Source organism: Rhinopithecus roxellana, chromosome 4 (assembly GCF_007565055.1).
Source record: "Rhinopithecus roxellana isolate Shanxi Qingling chromosome 4, ASM756505v1, whole genome shotgun sequence".
In the NCBI taxonomy this organism is placed as follows: Eukaryota; Metazoa; Chordata; class Mammalia; order Primates; family Cercopithecidae; genus Rhinopithecus; species Rhinopithecus roxellana.
The window spans coordinates 70,683,748-70,703,792 of record NC_044552.1 but is presented as its reverse complement, the minus strand read 5'-3'; the positions used below and the strand labels follow the sequence as shown (position 1 = coordinate 70,703,792).

The window sequence follows — 20,045 nt, the reverse complement described above, 5'->3', positions numbered from 1 at the left end:
GTCTCAAAATAATTAGTCGGCAGTGGTGGCACACACCTGTGGTCTTAACTACTCAGGAGGCTGAGGTGGGAGGATTGCTTGAGCCTAGGAGGTTGAGGCGTTAGTGAGCTATCACTGTGCCTCTATACTCCAGCCTGGGTGACAGAGTAAGGTATTGTCTCTAAAGAAATATTTTTAAGAAAAATGACTGAAACTGACTTCAGTGCATACTGTGCATCAACAGCGTTCTATGTGTTTCATGTACATTAATTCATTAAGCCTCAAGTCAACGGCCTATGGAAGGTATTATTGTTCTCATCTACAGAGAAGACTCAGTCAACAGAGGAGGCAAGAGACAGAAACAGGAAAAATCCCAGGAAAAGCTGGCTACAGGGTCCTTCCTTTCAACCACTGTTACACTGCCTCTCACTTATGGTTAGTAATAGATTCTCCATCAGTGTCTGTGGGCCCCTTACCAAAATAGTAAAGCTCTAAGTTTCTGATTATATTCCCCCTCAGTCTTGCTAACAATACCCCCTCAATCAGAATGAAGGAAAAAAAAAATCTAACTGAAAAACATTACTTATACTTGGGTGTTAAGTTTATCAAATGCATTTATTACATCTATTCAAATGATCACATTTTTCCCTCTATTAATCTACTGTGGTAATTTGTTTGTATGGATTTTTACACATCATCCTATGCTTGCATACCTACCAGAGTCCAATTTAGAGGTAAAGTATTGTCTTTTGTATGCACAGCTGAAACTGATTTGCTAGTGTCTTTAGATTTTCTGCATCTGCATTCATGAATGTAGTAGACCTGTGATTTTGTTTTGGTAATGTACATCTCTGGATTTAGCAGGGTTATGTTACCTCTCTCAGGATGGGCTGAAGTAGTCTCTCTTTTTCCAATGCCTGGGAGAATTTGTATAAACTGAGATGATTTGTTGCTTCAAAGTTTAGTAGACAAGCCTGCCAAATCATCTGGCTATGTATTTTTGTAATGGGGAGATTATTAACCACTTCTTCAATTTAATAGTTCTAGTACTAAACTTTCACGTTTTCTTTTGAGACAGAGTTTTGCTCTGTTGCCAGTCTGGAATGCAGTGACACAATCTTGGCTCAGTGCAACCTCCACCTCCCGGGTCCAAGCGATTCTCTTGCCTCAGTCTTCTGAGTAGCTGGGATTACAGGCACGCACCACCACATCCAGCTAATTTTTGTATTTTTAGTAGAGATGGGGTTTTGCCATGTTGGCCAGGCTGGTCTCCAACTCCTGACCTCAAGTGATCAGTCTGCCTCGGCCTCCCAAAGTGCTGGAATTACAGGTGTGAAGCACTGCACCCAGTCTAAACTTTCAACCTTTTTACTTCTTGAGTCAGTTCTGATATTTTAGGGCTGGGCGCGGTGGTTCACGCCTGTAATTCCAGCACTTTGACAGGTCGAGGCAGCCGGACCACAAGGTCAAGAGATCAAGACCATCTGGCCAACATGGTGAAACCCCGTCTCTACTAAAAATACAAAAATTAGCTGGGCGTGGTGGTGCGCACCTGCAGTAGCTACTCGGGAGGCTGAGGCAGGAGAATTGCTGGAACCCAGGAGGTGGAGGTTGCAGTGAGCCAAGATGGTGCCACTGCACTCCAGCCTAGCAACAGAGAGAGACTCTATCTTAAAAAAAAAAAAAGTTCTGATAATTTTGAAAAGGAATTTGTCCATTTCACGTAAGTTTTCAAAACAGTTGGCAAGTAGTTGTTAATATTTTCCTTTTAAAAATAACTTTATTAAGGTATAATTTACATGCAGTAAAGTCCCCCTTCGCCCCAGGAGTCAATCCCCAACCCTAGTCCTAGGCAAACAGTGATCTGATTTCTGTAACTGTTGTTCATTCTAGAATTTTACACGAATGAGACCTTCTGTGTCTAAATACTTTTACTCAGCATAAAGATGTTGAGAGTCATCTGAATTATGTGTGTCAGTAGTTCATTCCTTTTTATACATATTATTCCACTGTACGAATATACCACAATTTGTCTATCCAAATTGCTATTCAGCAAAGTCTCAGGATACAAAATCAACACACAAAAATCACTAGCATTCCTACACACCACCAAGAGCCAAACCAGGAACAAACTCTTATTCGCAATTGCCACAAAAAGAATAAAACGCCTAGGAATACAGCTAACCAGCAAGGTGAAGGATCTCTGCAAGGAGAACTACAAAACACTGCTCAAAGAAATCAGAGATAGGCCGGGCGCAGTGGCTCACGCCTATAATCCCAGCACTTTGGGAGGCCGAGGCGGGTGGATCACCTGAGGTCGGGAGTTCGAGACCAGCCTGACCAACATGGAGAAACCCCGTTTCTACTAAAAATACAAAATTAGCTGGGCTTGGTGGCACATGCCTATAATCCCAGCTACTAGGGAGGCTGAGGCAGGAGAATTGCTTGAACCTGGGAGGCGGAGGTTGCGGTGAGTCGAGATCGTGCCATTGCACTCCAGCCTGGGCAACAAGAGTGAAACTCTAACTCAAAAAAAAAAAAAAAAAAGAAAGAAAGAAAGAAATCAGAGATGACACAAATAAATGGAAACATACTCCGTGCTCATGGATAGGAAGAATCAATATCACTAAAAGGGCCATACTACCCAAAACGGTTTACAGATTTAATGCTATTTCTATCAAACTACCAAAGACATTCTTCACAGAACATTTTAAAATTCATATGGAACCAAAAAAGAGCCCAAAGAGTCAAGGCAGTCCTAAACAAAAAGAATAAAGCTGGAGGCATCATGCTACCTGACTTCAAACTATACTACAGGGATACAGTAACCAAAACAGCATGGTACTGGTACAAAAACAGACACACAGACCAATGGAACAGAACAGAGAATCCAGAAATAAGGCTGCACATTTACAACCATCTGATCTTTGACAAAGGTGACAAAAACAAACAATGGGGAAAGGACTCCCTATTCAATAAATGGTGCTGGGATAACTGGGTAGCCATATGCAGAATATTGAAACTGGACCCCTTTCTTATACAATATATAAAAATCAACTCAAGATTAAAGACTTAACTATAAAAACCCTGGAAGAAAATCTAGGCAATACCATTCTGGACATAGGAACGGGCAAAGATTTCATGATGAAGATACCAAAAGCAATCGCAACAAAAGCAAAAATTGACAAATAAGATCTAGTTGAACTAAAGAGCTTCAGAACAGCAAAAGAAACTATCGGGCCGGGCGCGGTGGCTCAAGCCTGTAATCCCAGCACTTTGGGAGGCCGAGACGGGCGGATCACGAGGTCAGAAGATCGAGACCATCCTGGCTAACACAGTGAAACCCCGTCTCTACTAAAAAATACAAAAACTAGCCGGGCAAGGTGCTGGGCGCCTGTAGTCCCAGCTACTCGGGAGGCTGAGGCAGGAGAATGGCGTAAACCCGGGAGGCGGAGCTTGCAGCGAGCTGAGATCCGGCCACTGCACTCCAGCCTGGGCGACAGAGCGAGACTCCGTCTCAAAAAAAAAAAAAAAAAAAAAAAGAAACTATCAATAAAGTAAAAAGATAACCTACAGAATGGGAGAAAAATTTCACAAAGTATGCATCTGACAAAGGTCTAATATAAAGTATCTATAAGGATAAACAAATTTACAAAAAACAACTCCATTAAAAAGTAGGCAAAAAATATGAACTGACAATTTTCAAAAGAAGACATACATGCAGTCAACAAGCATATTTAAAAAGGCTCAACATCACTGATTAGAGAAATGCAATCAAAACCACAATGAGATATCATCTCACATCAGTTGGAATGGCTATGATTAAAAAGTCAAAAAATAGGGCAAGGTGGTTCACGCCTGTAAATCCTAGCATTTTGGGAGGCCGAGGCAAGCAGATCATAAGGTTAAGAGATTGAGACCATCCTGGCCAACATGCTGAAGCCCCATCTCTACTAAAAATACAAAAATTAGCTGGGTGTGGTGGCACGTGCCTGTAGTCCCAGCTACTTGGGAGGCTGAGGCAGGAGAGCCGCTTGAACCTGGGAGGCAGAGGTTATAGTGAGCTGAGACTGTGCCACTGCACTCTAGCCTAGCGACAGAGCAAGGCTCCATCTCGAAAAAAAAAAAAAAGTAATAATAAAATAAAATAAAAACTCAAAGAGTAACAGATGCTGGAGAGGATGCAGAGAAAAAGGAACACTTACACACTATTGGTTACATTGTAAATTAGTTCAGCCATTGTGGAAAACAGTGTAGTGATTCCTCAAAGACCTAAAAACAGAACTACTATTAAATCCAGCAATCCCATTATGGGGTATATACCCAAAGGACTATAAATCTTTCTGTCATAAAGACACACGCACATGTATGTTCACTGCAGCACTATTTATAACAGCAAAGACACTGAATCAACCTAAATGTCCATCAATGGTAGACTGGATAAAGAAAATGTGGTACACATACACCATGGAATATTATGCAGCCATAAAAAAGAATGAAATTAGGCTAGGCGCGGTGGCTCATGCCTGTAATCCCAGCACTTTGGGAGGCCAAGGTAGGCAGATCACGAGGTCAGGAGATCAAGACCATCCTGGCCAACATGGTGAAACCCCGTCTCTACTAAAAATACAAAGATTAGCTGGGCATGGTGGCACATGCTTATAATCCCAGCTACTCGGGAGGCTGAGGCAAGAGAATCACTTGAACCCGGGAGGGAGATGGAGGTTATAGCGAGCCAAGATCGCGCCACTGCACTATAGCCTGGTGTCAGAGCAAGACTTTGCCTCAAAAAAAAAAAAAAAAAAGAACGAGATCATGTCCTTTGCAGGAACACGGATGGAGCTGGAGGCCATTATGTTTAGCAAACTAACACAGGAACAGAAAATCAAATACAGCATGTTCTCACTTAACAATGACAAAAACACATGGACACATTGAGGGGAACAACACATACTGGGGCCTATCGGAGGGTGGAAGATGAAGGGTAGAAAAGAGGGAGAGGATCAGGAAAAATAACTAAAAGCTTAACACCTGGGTGACAAAACATGTGTACAACAAACCCCCACGACACAAGTTTACCTATGTAACAAATCTGCACATGTACCTCTGAACTACAAAGTTAAAACAAATTGCTAGACAGCTGGGTTGTTTCCAGCACTTAGTTATTATAAAATTACTATGAACATTCATGTGCAGGACTTTTATGACACATGATTTCATTTCATTGAGTAAATACCTAGGAGTGGAACTGTTGGGCCATATGGTAAATGTATGTTTAACTGTATAAGAAATTACTAAACTGTTTTCCAAAGTGGTTATGGCAGTGCCTGCAATCCTAGCTACTCAGAAGGCTAAGATAGGAGAACTGCTTGAACCCGGGAGGTGGAGGTTGCAGAGAGCCAAGATCGCGCCACTGCACTTCAGCCTGGGCGACAAAGTGAGACACTGTCTCAAAAAACCAAAGTGGTTATGTCATTATGTCATTTTACACTTGGATCTGCTGGTTTTTTTTTTTTTTTTTTTTTTTTTGAGACAGAGTTTTGCTCTTCTTGTCCAGGCTAGTGTGCAATGGCACATTCTTGGCTCACCGCAACCTCCACCTCCTGGGTTCAAGCAATTCTCCTGCCTCAGTCTCCCAAGTAGCTGGGATTACAGGCACCTGCTACCAAACCTGGCTAATTTTGTATTTTTAGTAGAGACGAGGTTTCTCCATGTTGGTCAGGCTGATCTCGAACTCCTGACCTCAGGTGATGCGCCCGCCTCAGCTTCCCAAAGTGCTGGGATTACAGGCATCAGCCACAACGGCAGCCTGTTGTCAGTCATTTTAACTACTCTAGTAGGTGTATGACATTGTCTTTCTAACTTGCATTTCCATAATGACTAATACGTTGGGCATCATTTCATGTGTTGATTGATCATCTACACATCTTTTGGGGTATATCTGTTCAAATCCCTTTCCATATACAGTTTGCCATTTGCTTTTTGTTTTTTTTTGAGACGGAGTCTCGCTGTGTCGCCCAGACTGGAGTGCAGTGGCACGATCTCGGATTGCTGCAAGCTCCGCCTCCCGGGTTCCCGCCATTCTCCCGCCTCAGCCTCTGAGTAGCTGGGACTACAGGCGCCCGCCACCACGCCCGGCTAGTTTTTTTTTTTGTATTTTCAGTAGAGATGGGGTTTCACCATGTTAGCCAGGAGGGTCTCGATCTCCTGACCTCGTGATCCACCCGCCTCGGCCTCCCAAAGTGCTGGGATTACAGGCTTGAGCCACCGCGCCCGGCCCAGTTTGCCATTTGTATCCATGGATTCTGTATCCATGAATTCAACCAACTTTCAATAAAAAATAATTGGAAAAAATTACATTCGTATTGAACATGTATGCTTTTTCCCCCTTGTCATTATCCCTAAATAATATAACAATTATTTATTTAGCATTTACATTGTATTAGGTATTACAAGTAATCTAGAGACGATTTAAAGTATACAAGATGGGCTGGGCGCAGTGGCTCACACCTGTAATCCCAGCACTTTGGGAGACCAAGGCAGGAGGATCACTTGAGGTCAGGAGTTCGAGACCAGCCTGATCAACGTGGTGAAACCCCGTCTCTACTCAAAATGCAAAAATTAGCCGGGCACGGTAATGTGCATCTGTAGTCCCAGCTACTCAAGAGGCTGAGTCAGGAGAATTGCTTGAATCTGGGAGGCAGAGCCAGTATGAAGCCATTGCTCTCCAACACACAGTGAGATGCCATCTCAAAATAAATAAATAAATAAATAAATAAATAAAGTATAAAAGATGATGTGCAAAGATTATATACAAACATTATACCGTTTTATACCATATACATGAGCATCCATGAATTTTGGTATCTGTGGGAAGTCCTGGAACCAATCCCCTATGGATACCAAGGGATGATTACATGAATGCAGGCAAATATATTTAAAATATATATAGTAAATATCAGTTTTCACCTTCTGTCATAAAATTTCTCTACAAATTCTAGATATAATCCTTTATCAGATATGTGTATTTCAAATATTTTCTCCCAGTTTTTGGTTTGCCTTTTCATTTGTTTTTTTTTTTTTGAGACGGAGTCTCGCTCTGTCGCCCAGGCTGGAGCGCAGTGGCGCAATCTCGGCTCACTGCAAGCGCCGCCTCCTGGGTTCACGCCATTCTCCTGCCTCAGCCTCCCGAGTAGCTGGGACTACAGGCGCCCGCCACCTCGCCCGGCTAGTTTTTTGTATATTTTAGTAGAGACGAGGTTTCACCATGTTAGCCAGGATGGTCTCGATCTCCTGACCTCGTGATCCGCCCGTCTCGGCCTCCCAAAGTGCTGGGATTACAGGCTTGAGCCACCGCGCCCAGCCTGCCTTTTCATTTTTAAATGGTATCTTCCAAAGAGAAGAAGTTTAAATTTAAAAGAATTAATTTATAACTGGCCCATAATAAATGTACATATGTATAATAAATGTATATATTTATACATAGTATAATGCATGAATACACAGTATAATGATCAAATCAGAGTTAATACCCTATCTCTTTAAACATTTATCATTTCGGCTGGGTCCAGTGGCTCACGCCTGCAATCCCAGCACTTTGGGAGGCTGAGGCAGGCGGATCACGAGGTCAGGAGATGGAGACCATCCTGGCTAACATGGTGAAACCCCGTCTCTACTAAAAATAAAAAAAAATAAAAAAAATAAAAGTTAGCTGGGCATGGTGGCGGGCGCCTGTAGTCCCAGATACTCGGGAGGCTGAGGCAGGAGAATGGCGTCAACCCGGAAGGCAGAGCTTGCAGTGAGCCCGAGATCAAGTCACTGCACTCCAGCCTGGGTGACAGAGCGAGACTCTGCCTCAAAAACAAAAACAAAAACAAAAAACATTTATCATTTCTTTGTGGTAACAATACTCAGAATTTTCTCTTCTAGCAATCTTGAAATATGCTGTTATTTGCTATACTTACTCTACTGAGTAACAGAACACCAAAACTTATTTTTCCTAATTGTGACTTCGTGTCATTACATTTTGATTAAGTCCAATATCAAGTTTTTTCTTTTATGGATCATGCTTTCTGCATCCAATTCAAGAAATCTTTGTTTAGCCTCAGGCTGCAAAGACTTCTAGAAGTTCAGCTTTTACACTTATGTTGTAGGAGTTATTGAGAAATTATTTTAGGCAGAGAGGAAAAGGGGTCCTGGGAAGTTGTTCTTTTTTTCTAAACATTTTTGTGGAGAATGGGGTCTTGCTATATTGCCCAGGCAGGTCTCCAACTCCTGGGCTCAAGCTATCCTCCCGCCTCTGCCTTCCTGAGATCTGGGATTACAGGTGTGAGCCTGTAAATTTCTTAAAGCCAGGCTGGCAATCTTTGATATGCAAATGCAGTCCATTAGAAACTGGGTCTACCCAACATGGCAATTCCTGCGGCCTTCTTGCCCTTGTCCCAGGTGTTCCTGGCAACATGGCTGTCCTCATGTATCCCTAGTAGAACATCCTTGGCGCCCTGCATTTGCATATTAAAAGGCTAGGGTGGGAGGGCCAGCGTTTTCCGGGGGCTACTTGAATGACATGCCTGGTCAAATCAATCCCCTGAGCCCTACGCAAATCAGACACCTCCTCCAGCCTCTGCACGTAGACCTGGCTGGTATCCAGCTGCACTCTTTCGGCTTTGGAGCCTCCTTTCCCTCTATCTCTGTATGGAGGAGTCTCTTCCTTCTTGCCTATTAAACTCTCCACTCCTTAAAACTACTCCACATGTGTCCGGGTCATTTTATCTAAATTGGCTTGAGGACTAAGAACCCTGGTGTTCCTCCACTCACTGGAGCCGTATCACTTATGTCTATGATTCATCTGGAGTTAATTTTTACGCAGGGTGTGAGGTGAGAATCAAGGTTTTCTTTTTAAAAAACACAGATATTCAGCTGTTTAAGCACCATTTGTTGAAAAGATTTTCTTTCCCCCATTGAACTACCGTATGCATCGTATAATTACGTTTGGTTACCTTGTAATCTCTATTTATAGCTATGCCCAACTTTTCATTCATAAAATTATTTCTGTGTTCTCTTTTCTTCTTTTGATCAGTTTTGCAAGCAATTTGTCTATTTTGTTGATTTGTTTCCAAAGAACAAATTTTTGGATTTGTTGATCTCTACCTTATCATTTTTTCTCTATTGTACTAATTTTCACTTTCATTTTTATTATTTCTTACTTTTTCTTTCATTGGATTTACTCTCCTGTTCAATTAATAATGTTTTAAGATAAATACCTATCTGACCAATGATCACAGTTTTATTGCTAATATAAGTAATTAAGGATATACATTTATCTCACAGCACCACTTTAAGCATATCTCACAAATGCTGGTATATAATTAAGGAAAAAACTCTTGATTTTTTTTTTTTTTTTTTTACCTTGCCCAAATTCCTATCTCAGGGGTCTTGGGAGTCATGCCCTACAAATCATAAATTGTCATCAGATAGGCTGGGTTTTATGTAACCCTATATATCACGATTTACTTTGCAGCCTGACTCTGGCATAACATTACAAGACAAAGAAGAAAATAAAAATATTTTACCCCAAAACATGCTTCTTTGCCATATTTTGAAATGGCCCTGCAAAGCTGTTTTTTGTGGGGAAAAGTTTGCATCGGTAAAGAATCTCTATTAATGTCGCTAGATCTTTTTCTTCCAGACCCCTCCCAATCCTAAAGAGACTACCTAAAATCTGAATAGGAAACATTTGTCATCCTACTGTCTCTAACGACATCCACAAAAAGACTTCAAAAGAACTTTGGGCTGCACAATCTTTATTTTAACCTGAGCATTACCTTCCTATCAATCCCAGGTCTTCAGACAAACTCAACCAATTGTCAACCAGAAAATACTTAAATTCACCAAAGCCTGGAACCTCCCGGACCCCCTTTGAGTTGTTCCGCCTTTCTGGACCAAAGCAATGTATTTCTTAAATGTATTTGATTGATGTCTCATGCCTCTCCAAAGTGTATAAAATCAAACTGTGGCCCGACCACCTTGGGCAGATGTTCTCAGGACTTCCTGAGGACTGTGTCACGGGCCATGGTCACTCATAATTGGCTCAGAATAAATCTCTTTAAATATTTTACAGAGTTTGAATCTTTTTGTCGGCATAATGTTTTCATTATAATTTATATCTAGGATTTTATAAATGTCTATTAAATATATTCTTTAAATCATGAGCTATTTAACAATACATTTAAAAATGTCTAAACAGGCCGGGCGTGGTGGCTCATGCCTGTAGTCCCAGCACTTTGGGACTGTGGGAGGTGGATCACCTGAGGTCAGGAGTTCAAGGCCGGCCCGGCCAACATGGTGAAACCCCATCTCTACTAAAAATACCAAAAATTAGCCAGGTGTAGTGGCGGGCTCCTGTAATCCCAGCTACTCACGAGACTGAGACAGGAGAATCACTTGAACCCGGGAGGCAGGGGTTGCAGTGAGTGCCATTGCACTCCAGCCTGGGCAACGAGAGTGAAACTCGGTCACAAGACAAAAAACAAAAACAGACAGAGATCTGTTATCTTTTCATTATTAACTTCTAACCCAGTTGCACTGTGTTCAGAGATCATGGTCTATAATCATAAAACGTGACACTGGAAATCTGTTTTTTATTGATGTCCTAGAACAGGACTAGCAAGCTATGGCCTGTGAGCCAAATCTGACCTGTCACCTACTTTTGTATGGCCCACAAACTGAGAATGGTTTTACATGGTTCAGAAGAAAAAATCAAAAGAAGAATGATGTTTTGTTATTTGAAATTACATAAAATTCAAATTTCAGTGTTCATAAATCAAATTTTAAATTTTGTCAATAAAAATCTTTTGAAATCTGATTTTCCTCTTGTTATATAATACCTATATAATATCCTCAATTTTGGCTCCTGGTCCACAAAACCTAAAATATTTACTATCTGACCCGTCACAGAAAAGGTTTGCAGAATCCTGTCCTAGAACAACAATTTTTATAACCCTTACGTGTTTGAGAAAAATGTTATGTTCTCTAATTGGTGAATTAAGAACCCATAAATGTCCTTTAGGTCAAACTTGTTAATTGTGTTGCTCAGATCGTCTGCATCCTTGCTGACTGTCGTTAAAATGTCTGAGTATGTCAATGGATTTATCAATTTTTCCTTTCAGTTCTATTAGTTTCCTTCATTTATTGTGATGCTATTAATAAGTGTATACATATTAAAAACATATTCTTGGTAAACTACAGCTTACCAAATAATGCTTTCTGTCTTCAAATCTATTTTATCTGATACTAACATACAGTTACATCAGCTTTATTTTTTTTCTTGGTATTTGCAAGATATATCTTTCTCATCCTTTAAATTTGTTTACATCCTTAAGTCTGAGGTGTGGCTCTAAACAGTATATACTGTTACCTAGATTTTTACAAATATAATCTGCTAAGCTTTATCTTTTAATTGGTAAATTTAATCTATTTTTACATTTATTCTAATTAGTGTTATGTTTGTTCCTATTTTCTACCACCTTGGTTTTTCAGTTTGTCCTATATTGTGCTTCTTTTTAATCTTTTCTAACAAAACAAATGCTATCAATAATCTTCACTGTTGCTTATAGTTACAAACATTTAGCTTTTAAAAATGGATATATGACATTTCAGGTAATGAGAAAATAAGTGAACAAACACCAAAAAAACATGAACTTCTGGCTGTTTTTTAAGCAGGGTTTATGGGTTTATGTTGTGTGTGTCAGGCCTCTGAGCCCAAGCCAAGCCATCGCATCCCCTGTGACTTGCACGTATACACCCAGATGGCCTGAAGTAACTGAATAATCGCAAAATAAGTGAAAATGCCCTGCCCCTGCCTTAACTGATGACATTCCACCACAAAAGAAGTGCAAATGGGCCGGGCGCGGTGGCTCAAGCCTGTAATCCCAGCACTTTGGGAGGCCGAGACGGGCGGATCACGAGGTCAGGAGATCGAGACCATCCTGGCTAACACGGTGAAACCCCGTCTCTACTAAAAATACAAAAAAAAACTAGCCGGGCGAAGTGGCGGGCGCCTGTAGTCCCAGCTACTCGGGAGGCTGAGGCAGGAGAATGGCGTAAACTCGGGAGGCGGAGCTTGCAGTGAGCTGAGATCTGGCCACTGCACTCCAGTCCGGGCGACAGAGCGAGACTCCGCCTCAAAAAAAAAAAAAAAAAAAAAAAAAAAAAAAGAAGTGCAAATGGCCTGTCTTTGCCTTAAGTGATGACATTACCTTGTGAAAGTCCTTTTCCTGGCTCATCCTGGCTCAAAAAGCTCCCCCACTGAGCACCCTGTGACCCCCCCACTCCTGCCCACCAGAGAAAAGCCCCCTTTGACTGTAATTTTCCTTTACCTACCCAAATCCTATAAAACGGCCCCACCCTTATCTCCCTTTGCTGACTCTCTCTTCGGACTCAGCCCGCCTGCACCCTGGTGATTAAAAAGCTTTATTGCTCACACAAAGCCTGTTTGGTGGTCTCTTCACAGGGATGTGCATGACAGTGTGATCAGCAATGTCTGTATCATGACAATGGCATGGTTTATGAGATAGCTCTTGAATAGCTGGTCTCAGATTACTGAAAAAAAGTTGTTTCCTCAGATAAACTCAGAACCTTGGCTTCACTGACTTTATGTTCCAACCAATTATACTGTCTGGTTTTTCTCATTAACATAAAACAATGTTTTTCAGAAACAATGCATTGCATTCTGGAATAAAATTTAAAAGTTCTTTCATTTTGCAAAGATAATGCTATTTACTTATATGCATTTTAACTATATATCTTAAAAAAGATTTGTACTAAAAGAAAAAACTATTTTGGGAAATCTCCTTAATCAATAGCCAAAACGCATAGCCAGTAAAAAGAAGCTTCTTAGACATACCAGCAATTTGACATCACACAAAAAAACTGGTAATAGAGGACGATCACATGGACTAACTGGGTTTCTATTTATTTGTCTAGAGACTTGGTCTTGCTTTGTTACCAGGTTGGAGCGCAGTGGCACAATCATAGTTTGCTGCAGCCTCAAATGGCTGGGCTCAAGCCATACTCCTGCTGCTGCCTTCTGAGTAGCTGGGACTACAGGGTGGTGCTACAATACCAAGCTAATTTTAAAACTATTTTTGTCGAGATGAGGTCTTGCTATATTGTCCAGGCTGATCTTGAACTCTGGTCACAAGAGATCCTCCTGACTCAGTCTCCCAACTAGCCACTTGGCCAGATTTGGGTTTATTAAGTCAACATAAAGTGACAAGAATATATCATGACTGGAAAAACAAAACCAGAGAAAACCAAGTATCAAATTACTTAAAAAAAAAAAAAACAAAAAAGAAAAGAAAAAAAGTGGTGGCTCATAGCTGTAATCTCAGCACTTTGGGAGGCCAAGGCGGGTGGATCACCTGAGCCCACGAGTTCAAGAACAGCCTGGGCAACATGGTGAAACCCTGTCTCTATTTCAGTAGAGACAGGGTTTAGTACCTCTCTTTTAGGTACAAAAAATTAGCCGGGTGTGGTGGTGCATGCCTGTAATCCCAGCTACTCAGGAGACTGAGGCACGACAATTGCTTGAACCCGGGAGACGGAGGTTGCAGCGAGCTGAGATCACGCCACTGCAGTCCAGCCTGGGTGACAGAGAGACCCTGTCTCCAAAACAAAACAAAACAAAAAGGCAGAAACTCCAGTTCTTGTGGTTGTTTTTCAACTGCAGAAGGTTGCAATGCTCTTGCTTTACTAAAGAGAGTTCTCAGGCATGGATTAATTGAAGCTGAGCAGCAGGCTGACCACGCCATTGACCCAGGCAGCTTTTCATCAGACTGTCTCAAGAGTGTGTGTGCCTGGTACAGCTGCCCCTGGTGACTAATACTGTAAAATAATGCGTGTACTGTTCCAAACTCATTTTTGAAATAAAGGACTCTTAATAATTTCCTGAAAAAGAAACTGTTAAAGCATCTCTTAGCTTTTGCCAAATGTATGATTTCTTTGTGACAATGAAAGTCATGCTATATAATGAAGATAATCTGTCATTTCTTCTAAAAATTAGTCTTTTTCTCTGAGCTGGTTTCAAGGACACTCCTCTTCAAAGCCATAGAACTTTTCCAGGTGCACAAAGCCACCACTACCTTGACCAGTGATCCAACGTCACCAGTGTGTGGCGTCCTTTTAGTTGGATAAGATCTGACTCCAAGATGATTAAAGGCAGCCAAGCCTCCCCCAAAATGCCAGTGTTTAATGATGACGGTTGTTCAATGGGTTCCAAGATTTGAAAAATCTGAGTTCCAAATGGCAAAAGTAAACAAAACTCTAAATGAGATCACAACATACAGTAATTGCTTTAGTCGAACCTGGTAGGCAGGCATTTGTGAGGTTCTGGGTGCTTCCAGACGTTCTGTGGCCCAGGGAAGCTCATTTGCCTCCAGAGCTGAACTCATTCTCCCTTTCTTGTTTCTAATATCTGCTCCAAACTCTCAATGGAAAGAAACACAAGGGAAGGGTGGTGGTGACCGCACAGCTGCTATGGAGATGACAGAGGGCCCCTGCTCACAGAGGCTCCTGCTAGGAGAATCCATGTGCTGGCGGCACTGCTTGGCTGGTGGGGTGGGCCTTTTAATGGTAATGAAGCCTGAGCTCCTTGTGGTATACAGTCATGTCGATTAACAATGGGGATACATTCTAAGAAGTATGTCATTAGGCAAGTCCCTTGTGTGATCACCACAGGGTGCACTTACTCAAACCTGGATGGTAGAGCCTGCTCCACACCTAGGCTGTGTGGGACAGCCTGTTGCTCCTAGGCTCCAAACCTGTACACATGTGACTGTACTGAACACTGTAGGCAACTGTAATACCATGGCAAATATTCATGTGCCTAAAGCTATCTAAACATAGACAACATACAGTAAGAATATAGTATAAAAGACAAAAAATGGTTCACCTATAAAGGGCACTTACCATGAATGGAGCTTGCAGGACTGGAAGTTGCTCTGGGTGAGCCAGAGAGTGAGTGGAGAGTGACTGAAGACCTAGGACATTACCTTGTATGCTACTGCAGACTTTATCAACTCTGGATACTTAGGCTGCACTCATTTTATATAAAATTCCTTCCTCAATAATAAATTAACCTTAGCTTATTGTAACTGTTTTACTTTTTAAACTTTTCAATTTTTCAAAAAGTTTGATGCTTTTTTTGATCCTTTTGTAATAACACTTAAAACACAAACATATAGCGATACCAAAACATTTTTTCTTTATATCCTTATTCTATAAGCTTTTCCTATGAATATTTTTTTTCTTTTTAAATGTTTTTGTTAAAAACTAAGACACAAATACATTAGCCTAGGCCTACACTGGATCAGGATGATTCCACCTCCACGGGGGTGTGATGGTTAATATTGTCAAACTTGACTGGACTGAATAATGCAAAGTATTGTTCCTGGCTGTGTTTGAGAGGATGTTCCCAAAGGATATTAACAACATTTGAGTCAGTGAACTGGGAGAGGCAGACCCACCCTCAATCTGTTGTACACCATCTAATCAGCTGCCAGCACAGCTAGAATAAAGCAGGCAGGAGAAGATGGAAGAATGACTTGCAGAGTCTTCCAGCCTTCATCTCTCTCCAATGCTGATGCCTCCTGCCCTTGAACATCAGACTCCAAGTTACTCAGCTTTTGGACTCTTGGGCTTACGCCAGTGGTTTGCCAGGGGCTTTTGGGCCTTCGGCCACAGACTGAAGGCTGCACTGTCAACTTCTCTACTTTTGAGATTTTGGGACTCAGACTGATCCACCACTGGCTTTCTTGCCCCTCAACCTGCAGACGGCCTATCGTGGGACTTCACCTCATGATCGTGTGAGTCAATTCTCCCTAATAAACTCCCTTTCATATAGACATCTATCCTATTAGTTCCACCCCTCTAGAGAACCCTAACACAAAGGGCAATAACATATCCATGGAGCTGTCATCTCCTATGATAACAATGCCTTCTTCAGGAATACCTCCTGAAGGGCCTGCCTGAGACTGCTAACTTTTTTTTTTTTTTTCAAATAAGTAGAAGCAGCCGGGCACGGTGGCTCACGCCTATAATCCCAGCACTTTGGGAGGCTGAGGCGGGTGGATCACGAGGTCAGGAGATCGAGACCATCCTGGCTAACATGGTGAAACCCCGTCTCTGCTAAAAAAAATACAAAAAAAATTAGCCAGAAGTGGTGGCGGGCACCTGCAGTCCCAGCTACTTGGGAGGCTGAGGCAGGAGAATGGTGTGACCCGGGAGGCAGAGCTTGCAGTGAGCCGAGATGGTGCCCCTGCACTCCAGCATGGGTGACAGAGCAAGACTCCGTCTCAAAAAAAAAAAAAAAAAAAAAAAAGTAGAAGCACACTCTAAAATAATAAAAAGTACAGTAAATACCAGTAACATAGTCATTTGCTAGTATCAAGCATTATAGACTATACTAATGGCGTGTGCTATACTTTCATACAACTGGCATCACAGTAGGTTTGTTCACACCAGTAATGCCACAAACACATGAGGAATGTGTTGTGCTGTAATGTCACTAGGTGACAGAAATTTTTCAGCTCCATTATAACCTTACGAGATCACCATTGTATATGCAGTCTATGTTAACCGAAACGTCATTATGCAGCATGTAACCACACTACGAATACACGCATTTCTGACAAAAGAGAAAATCCTTTCTTGTTTGGGAGCATGATAATGTGGTGAGGCATTACAGACTCAAACAAACTAGGGTTTGAATTCTGGCTTACCACCCATGAATTTCCTTGGACAAGTTACTGAACTCCCGACATGGATTCTTCTCTTCTATTAACTGAGAATAACGATATTTTCAGAACAGGGTTCCTGGAGACTGAAAGATATAACGCATAAAAAAGCCAAGCACTCATCTGGCGTTTATCCTTGCTCCCTCATTTGGCATTTATCCTTGATCCCCTTCCATTTCTTCCTCTGAGCAGTGATTTCAAGTCCTCTGGTCACCCTAAATTTGAGGACATGTCTCACCTCATCACTGGGCCTTTCTAGGGAAAAGAATCCCATGCTTTGGTTAATGGAAGAATGACAGCATTTTAGAACCTTTACAGGCCAACTCAGAGAGGCATCCATGTCACAGAAAACCATGAAAAGCTGCTATCTCAAGGCCTGAAACTCATTTTGGTGATGACCTATGGCTACTGCTTCAGGGCAGGGCAGTTCTGTGCTAGATAAGGTGGTACTGTGATAAGATGCAGGCAGTGCCATGGGCACTTTTCATACACAGTCTTATGTAATCCTCCGTGATCCCGAGGCAGGCACATTATAGCCCCTACATTACAAATAAGAAAACTGAGACACAGGGAAGTATCTCCCACACAAGTCATGGGGTGAGATTCATGGCTGACATAGATTCCAGAGCTCGTACTCTTGATCACATGTCCACCCACATGATGATGTCCACATCTGTGGCTCTCCTTCAAGAAGGCCAGTTAATGGTCACAGGGCACGCTCTGCCTCTTCCTTTTTTCACTGTAAGGAGGCCTGAAGGAAACTGGTAAGGCCTTATCAGTCAGTCAATATTATTACATTGACTCTACCAAATCAACTCAGAAAAAAAGAATGCTGTTTTCACACAGGGTCTTCTGTGAGCCTGCTAACAGCCGCTGACAATAGTATCTTCATTCATTGTAATTTAAGTCACTTGACTGATCTGCAGCTTGGGAAGCTCACAGCTTATTTAAGCAACAGGTGGGAGAGGGAAGGATGAGAATCCAAGTACCTTAGAAGTGTATAGAAAGGCAGCCACAGGGAAATCATTCTGAGAGTTAAAATAGTCCAAGAAACCTTTCATTAATTATTAATCGACACCCCCTGAGGACTCAGGTTCCTAAGTCACAGTTTTGTACAATCCCCAGGATGGGAGCTGCCTGCTCAAACTTGTGTCCTTAAACCCATACAAAAAGTGCACCATGAAGCTGTCCCATAAACCAGAACAATCTATGGGAGAACTAGAAACAGTGCAGCTCAGATGTCCTGGGTACAACTGTTTCCTGAGAGCAGAGGCAAACTGTATCCGAAAGGAAGAGCTGGAAGATGACAACAGGTGGCCGTGCTGATTGAAACCTGCGGAAGAGATTATAGCCCCTTTCCCTTGTTGAGCAGGTTGTGAGAAGTCACGTGAAGCTCTCCATGAGACCGATGAGATGACAACACAGGGAAGATACCTTTCAAAGGGGGCAAAACAGTGATATGCCAGAGGCCCCAAATTTAACACAGAATCGTAACACTGAAGGGTAAAAAATGATTTCAAGTTTAAAAGTTGGAGAGTTCTCACAACAGCAGCACGGTTGAAAAGGAGGCATGATCCTGCACTCTCTTCTTATCAGTGACATATGCAAGAGAAATGAAAAGCAGGATTCTTTTTTTTTTTTTTTTTTTTTTTGAGACGGAGTCTCACGCTGTCACCCAGGCTAGAGTGCAGTGGCGTAATCACAGCTCACTGCAAACTCAGCCTCCTGAATAACTGGGACTACAGGCACCTGCCACCATGCCCAGCCAATTTTTTATATTTTTAGTAGAGATGGGGTTTCACCATATTAGCCAGGACAGTCTCGATCTCCTGACCTCGTGATCCACCTGCCTCGGCCTCCCGAAATGCTGGGATCACGGCATGAGCCACTGCGCCCAGCCACAGGATTCTAATTTGATTGATTTCTCTTCTCCCTAGCTCTGGAGTACGGGCTGCTGTGTGGTGCTAACGCGCTTGCTCTGGAATGCCTGTCTGGGCATTCTCTACCCCGCAGCCTTTCACTGGCAGAGCTGCGCCTGCCACTCACCTGCGCCCCGCGGTCGTTGACCAGCTCCACAGACCACCTGCCCTCGTACTGAATCCACACGAATATGCCTCCGTCCGCATCACACGTGGCCAGTTTCTGGTAGGGCTCATTCCACCTCACCAGCACAACCTAGAAAACCACCAAGAAGACATTTACCACAGGAAATAAATCTGTGGGCCAGGATTATTTCTGTGATGTGATCAAACTTGAAGAACTAATTAGAATGCAGTCAGTAAAGGGAGAAGACTGGGGGCGAATGCGGGGATCAGGGGAGGGAACAGCCAGAGTTCACACGAGAGTCCACAGGGAACCAGCCTCACTGACACGGCTTCCTAACAATGAGAGACAGCGTGAACATGCCCACTACTACAAAAACAAAGAGGGGACCCGGGGCCCATCTGCTCCCAGCACCTGCCTCTCACAGATGATCCTTCATCTGCTGGTCCTGTGCTGTAGGGAAACTATTTTAACATTTACTATGGATTTGAATCAGGGTATTATTTATTTAGTACGGAAAGAGGAAAGGGTGAGTACTGTTTAGGGTCATTTTCCTCCTGAAGCAAAATTTTCAGTGTCTTTTTTGGTCTACCTTATTTCTAAATAGTTTAGCATTTGAATGTGGTTAATTTGGGAAAAAAAATACATATTTGAAAAATCTTAAGTTGCTTCGGATTTATCACCAGAGGAAATAGGAATAAATTATAAGTTTCAAACTTTCTGAATATAAGAACTTTGTTTTATAATTTGAAAAATTCTGATCACTTATCTAAAAAGGTAGCAACTCTGCTAGGTGGCTTTTGAGAATAGATGAGTGCCGGAGGAGTCTGAGGGCGGCCTCACAGAGCCCAGTAAAAGTAGCAAGGGACTGAGGGTTACGGAATGGTTCCCGGACACCATGAGCCACAAAAGCAATAAGGCATGGCTCACCCTGGAGAATGTTCCCTGAGGCTGTTCCTGACTGGCCCATCCTGGTAATCACGAATTAATTCTGAGACATTGAGCACACATTTTTTACATTCATGCTATGTGACTAATACTGAGTTGGTGGCTATGAAACACACCTGCTGTTCTCAGGTAAGTTCCAGCTGGGAAGTCAGAACCTCCAGACACGCAGCTAGATACTGACATACATCAATAAAATGACAGCTATTATTAACCAGCAAGAGTACTCTTGCTACGAATAAAAAAAGATTTGAACCCTTGTCTACTCCCAGCATTTTGTGCCTA

The 20,045-nt window shown here is 42.2% G+C and overlaps 1 protein-coding gene across 5 annotated transcripts in view; it reads right to left on the bottom strand.

Moving 5' to 3' along the window:
* The window catches only part of TULP4 (TUB like protein 4), a 287,789-nt gene that overhangs the window by 85,366 nt on the left and 182,378 nt on the right, over positions 1–20,045 (bottom strand). For all 5 annotated transcript variants that reach the window (XM_030928937.1, XM_030928940.1, XM_030928938.1 and 2 more), the window contains one exon: positions 18,819–18,947. In XM_030928937.1, coding sequence (XP_030784797.1) covers positions 18,819–18,947 — 129 coding nt within the window. The remainder of the gene's footprint in view (positions 1–18,818; positions 18,948–20,045) is intronic.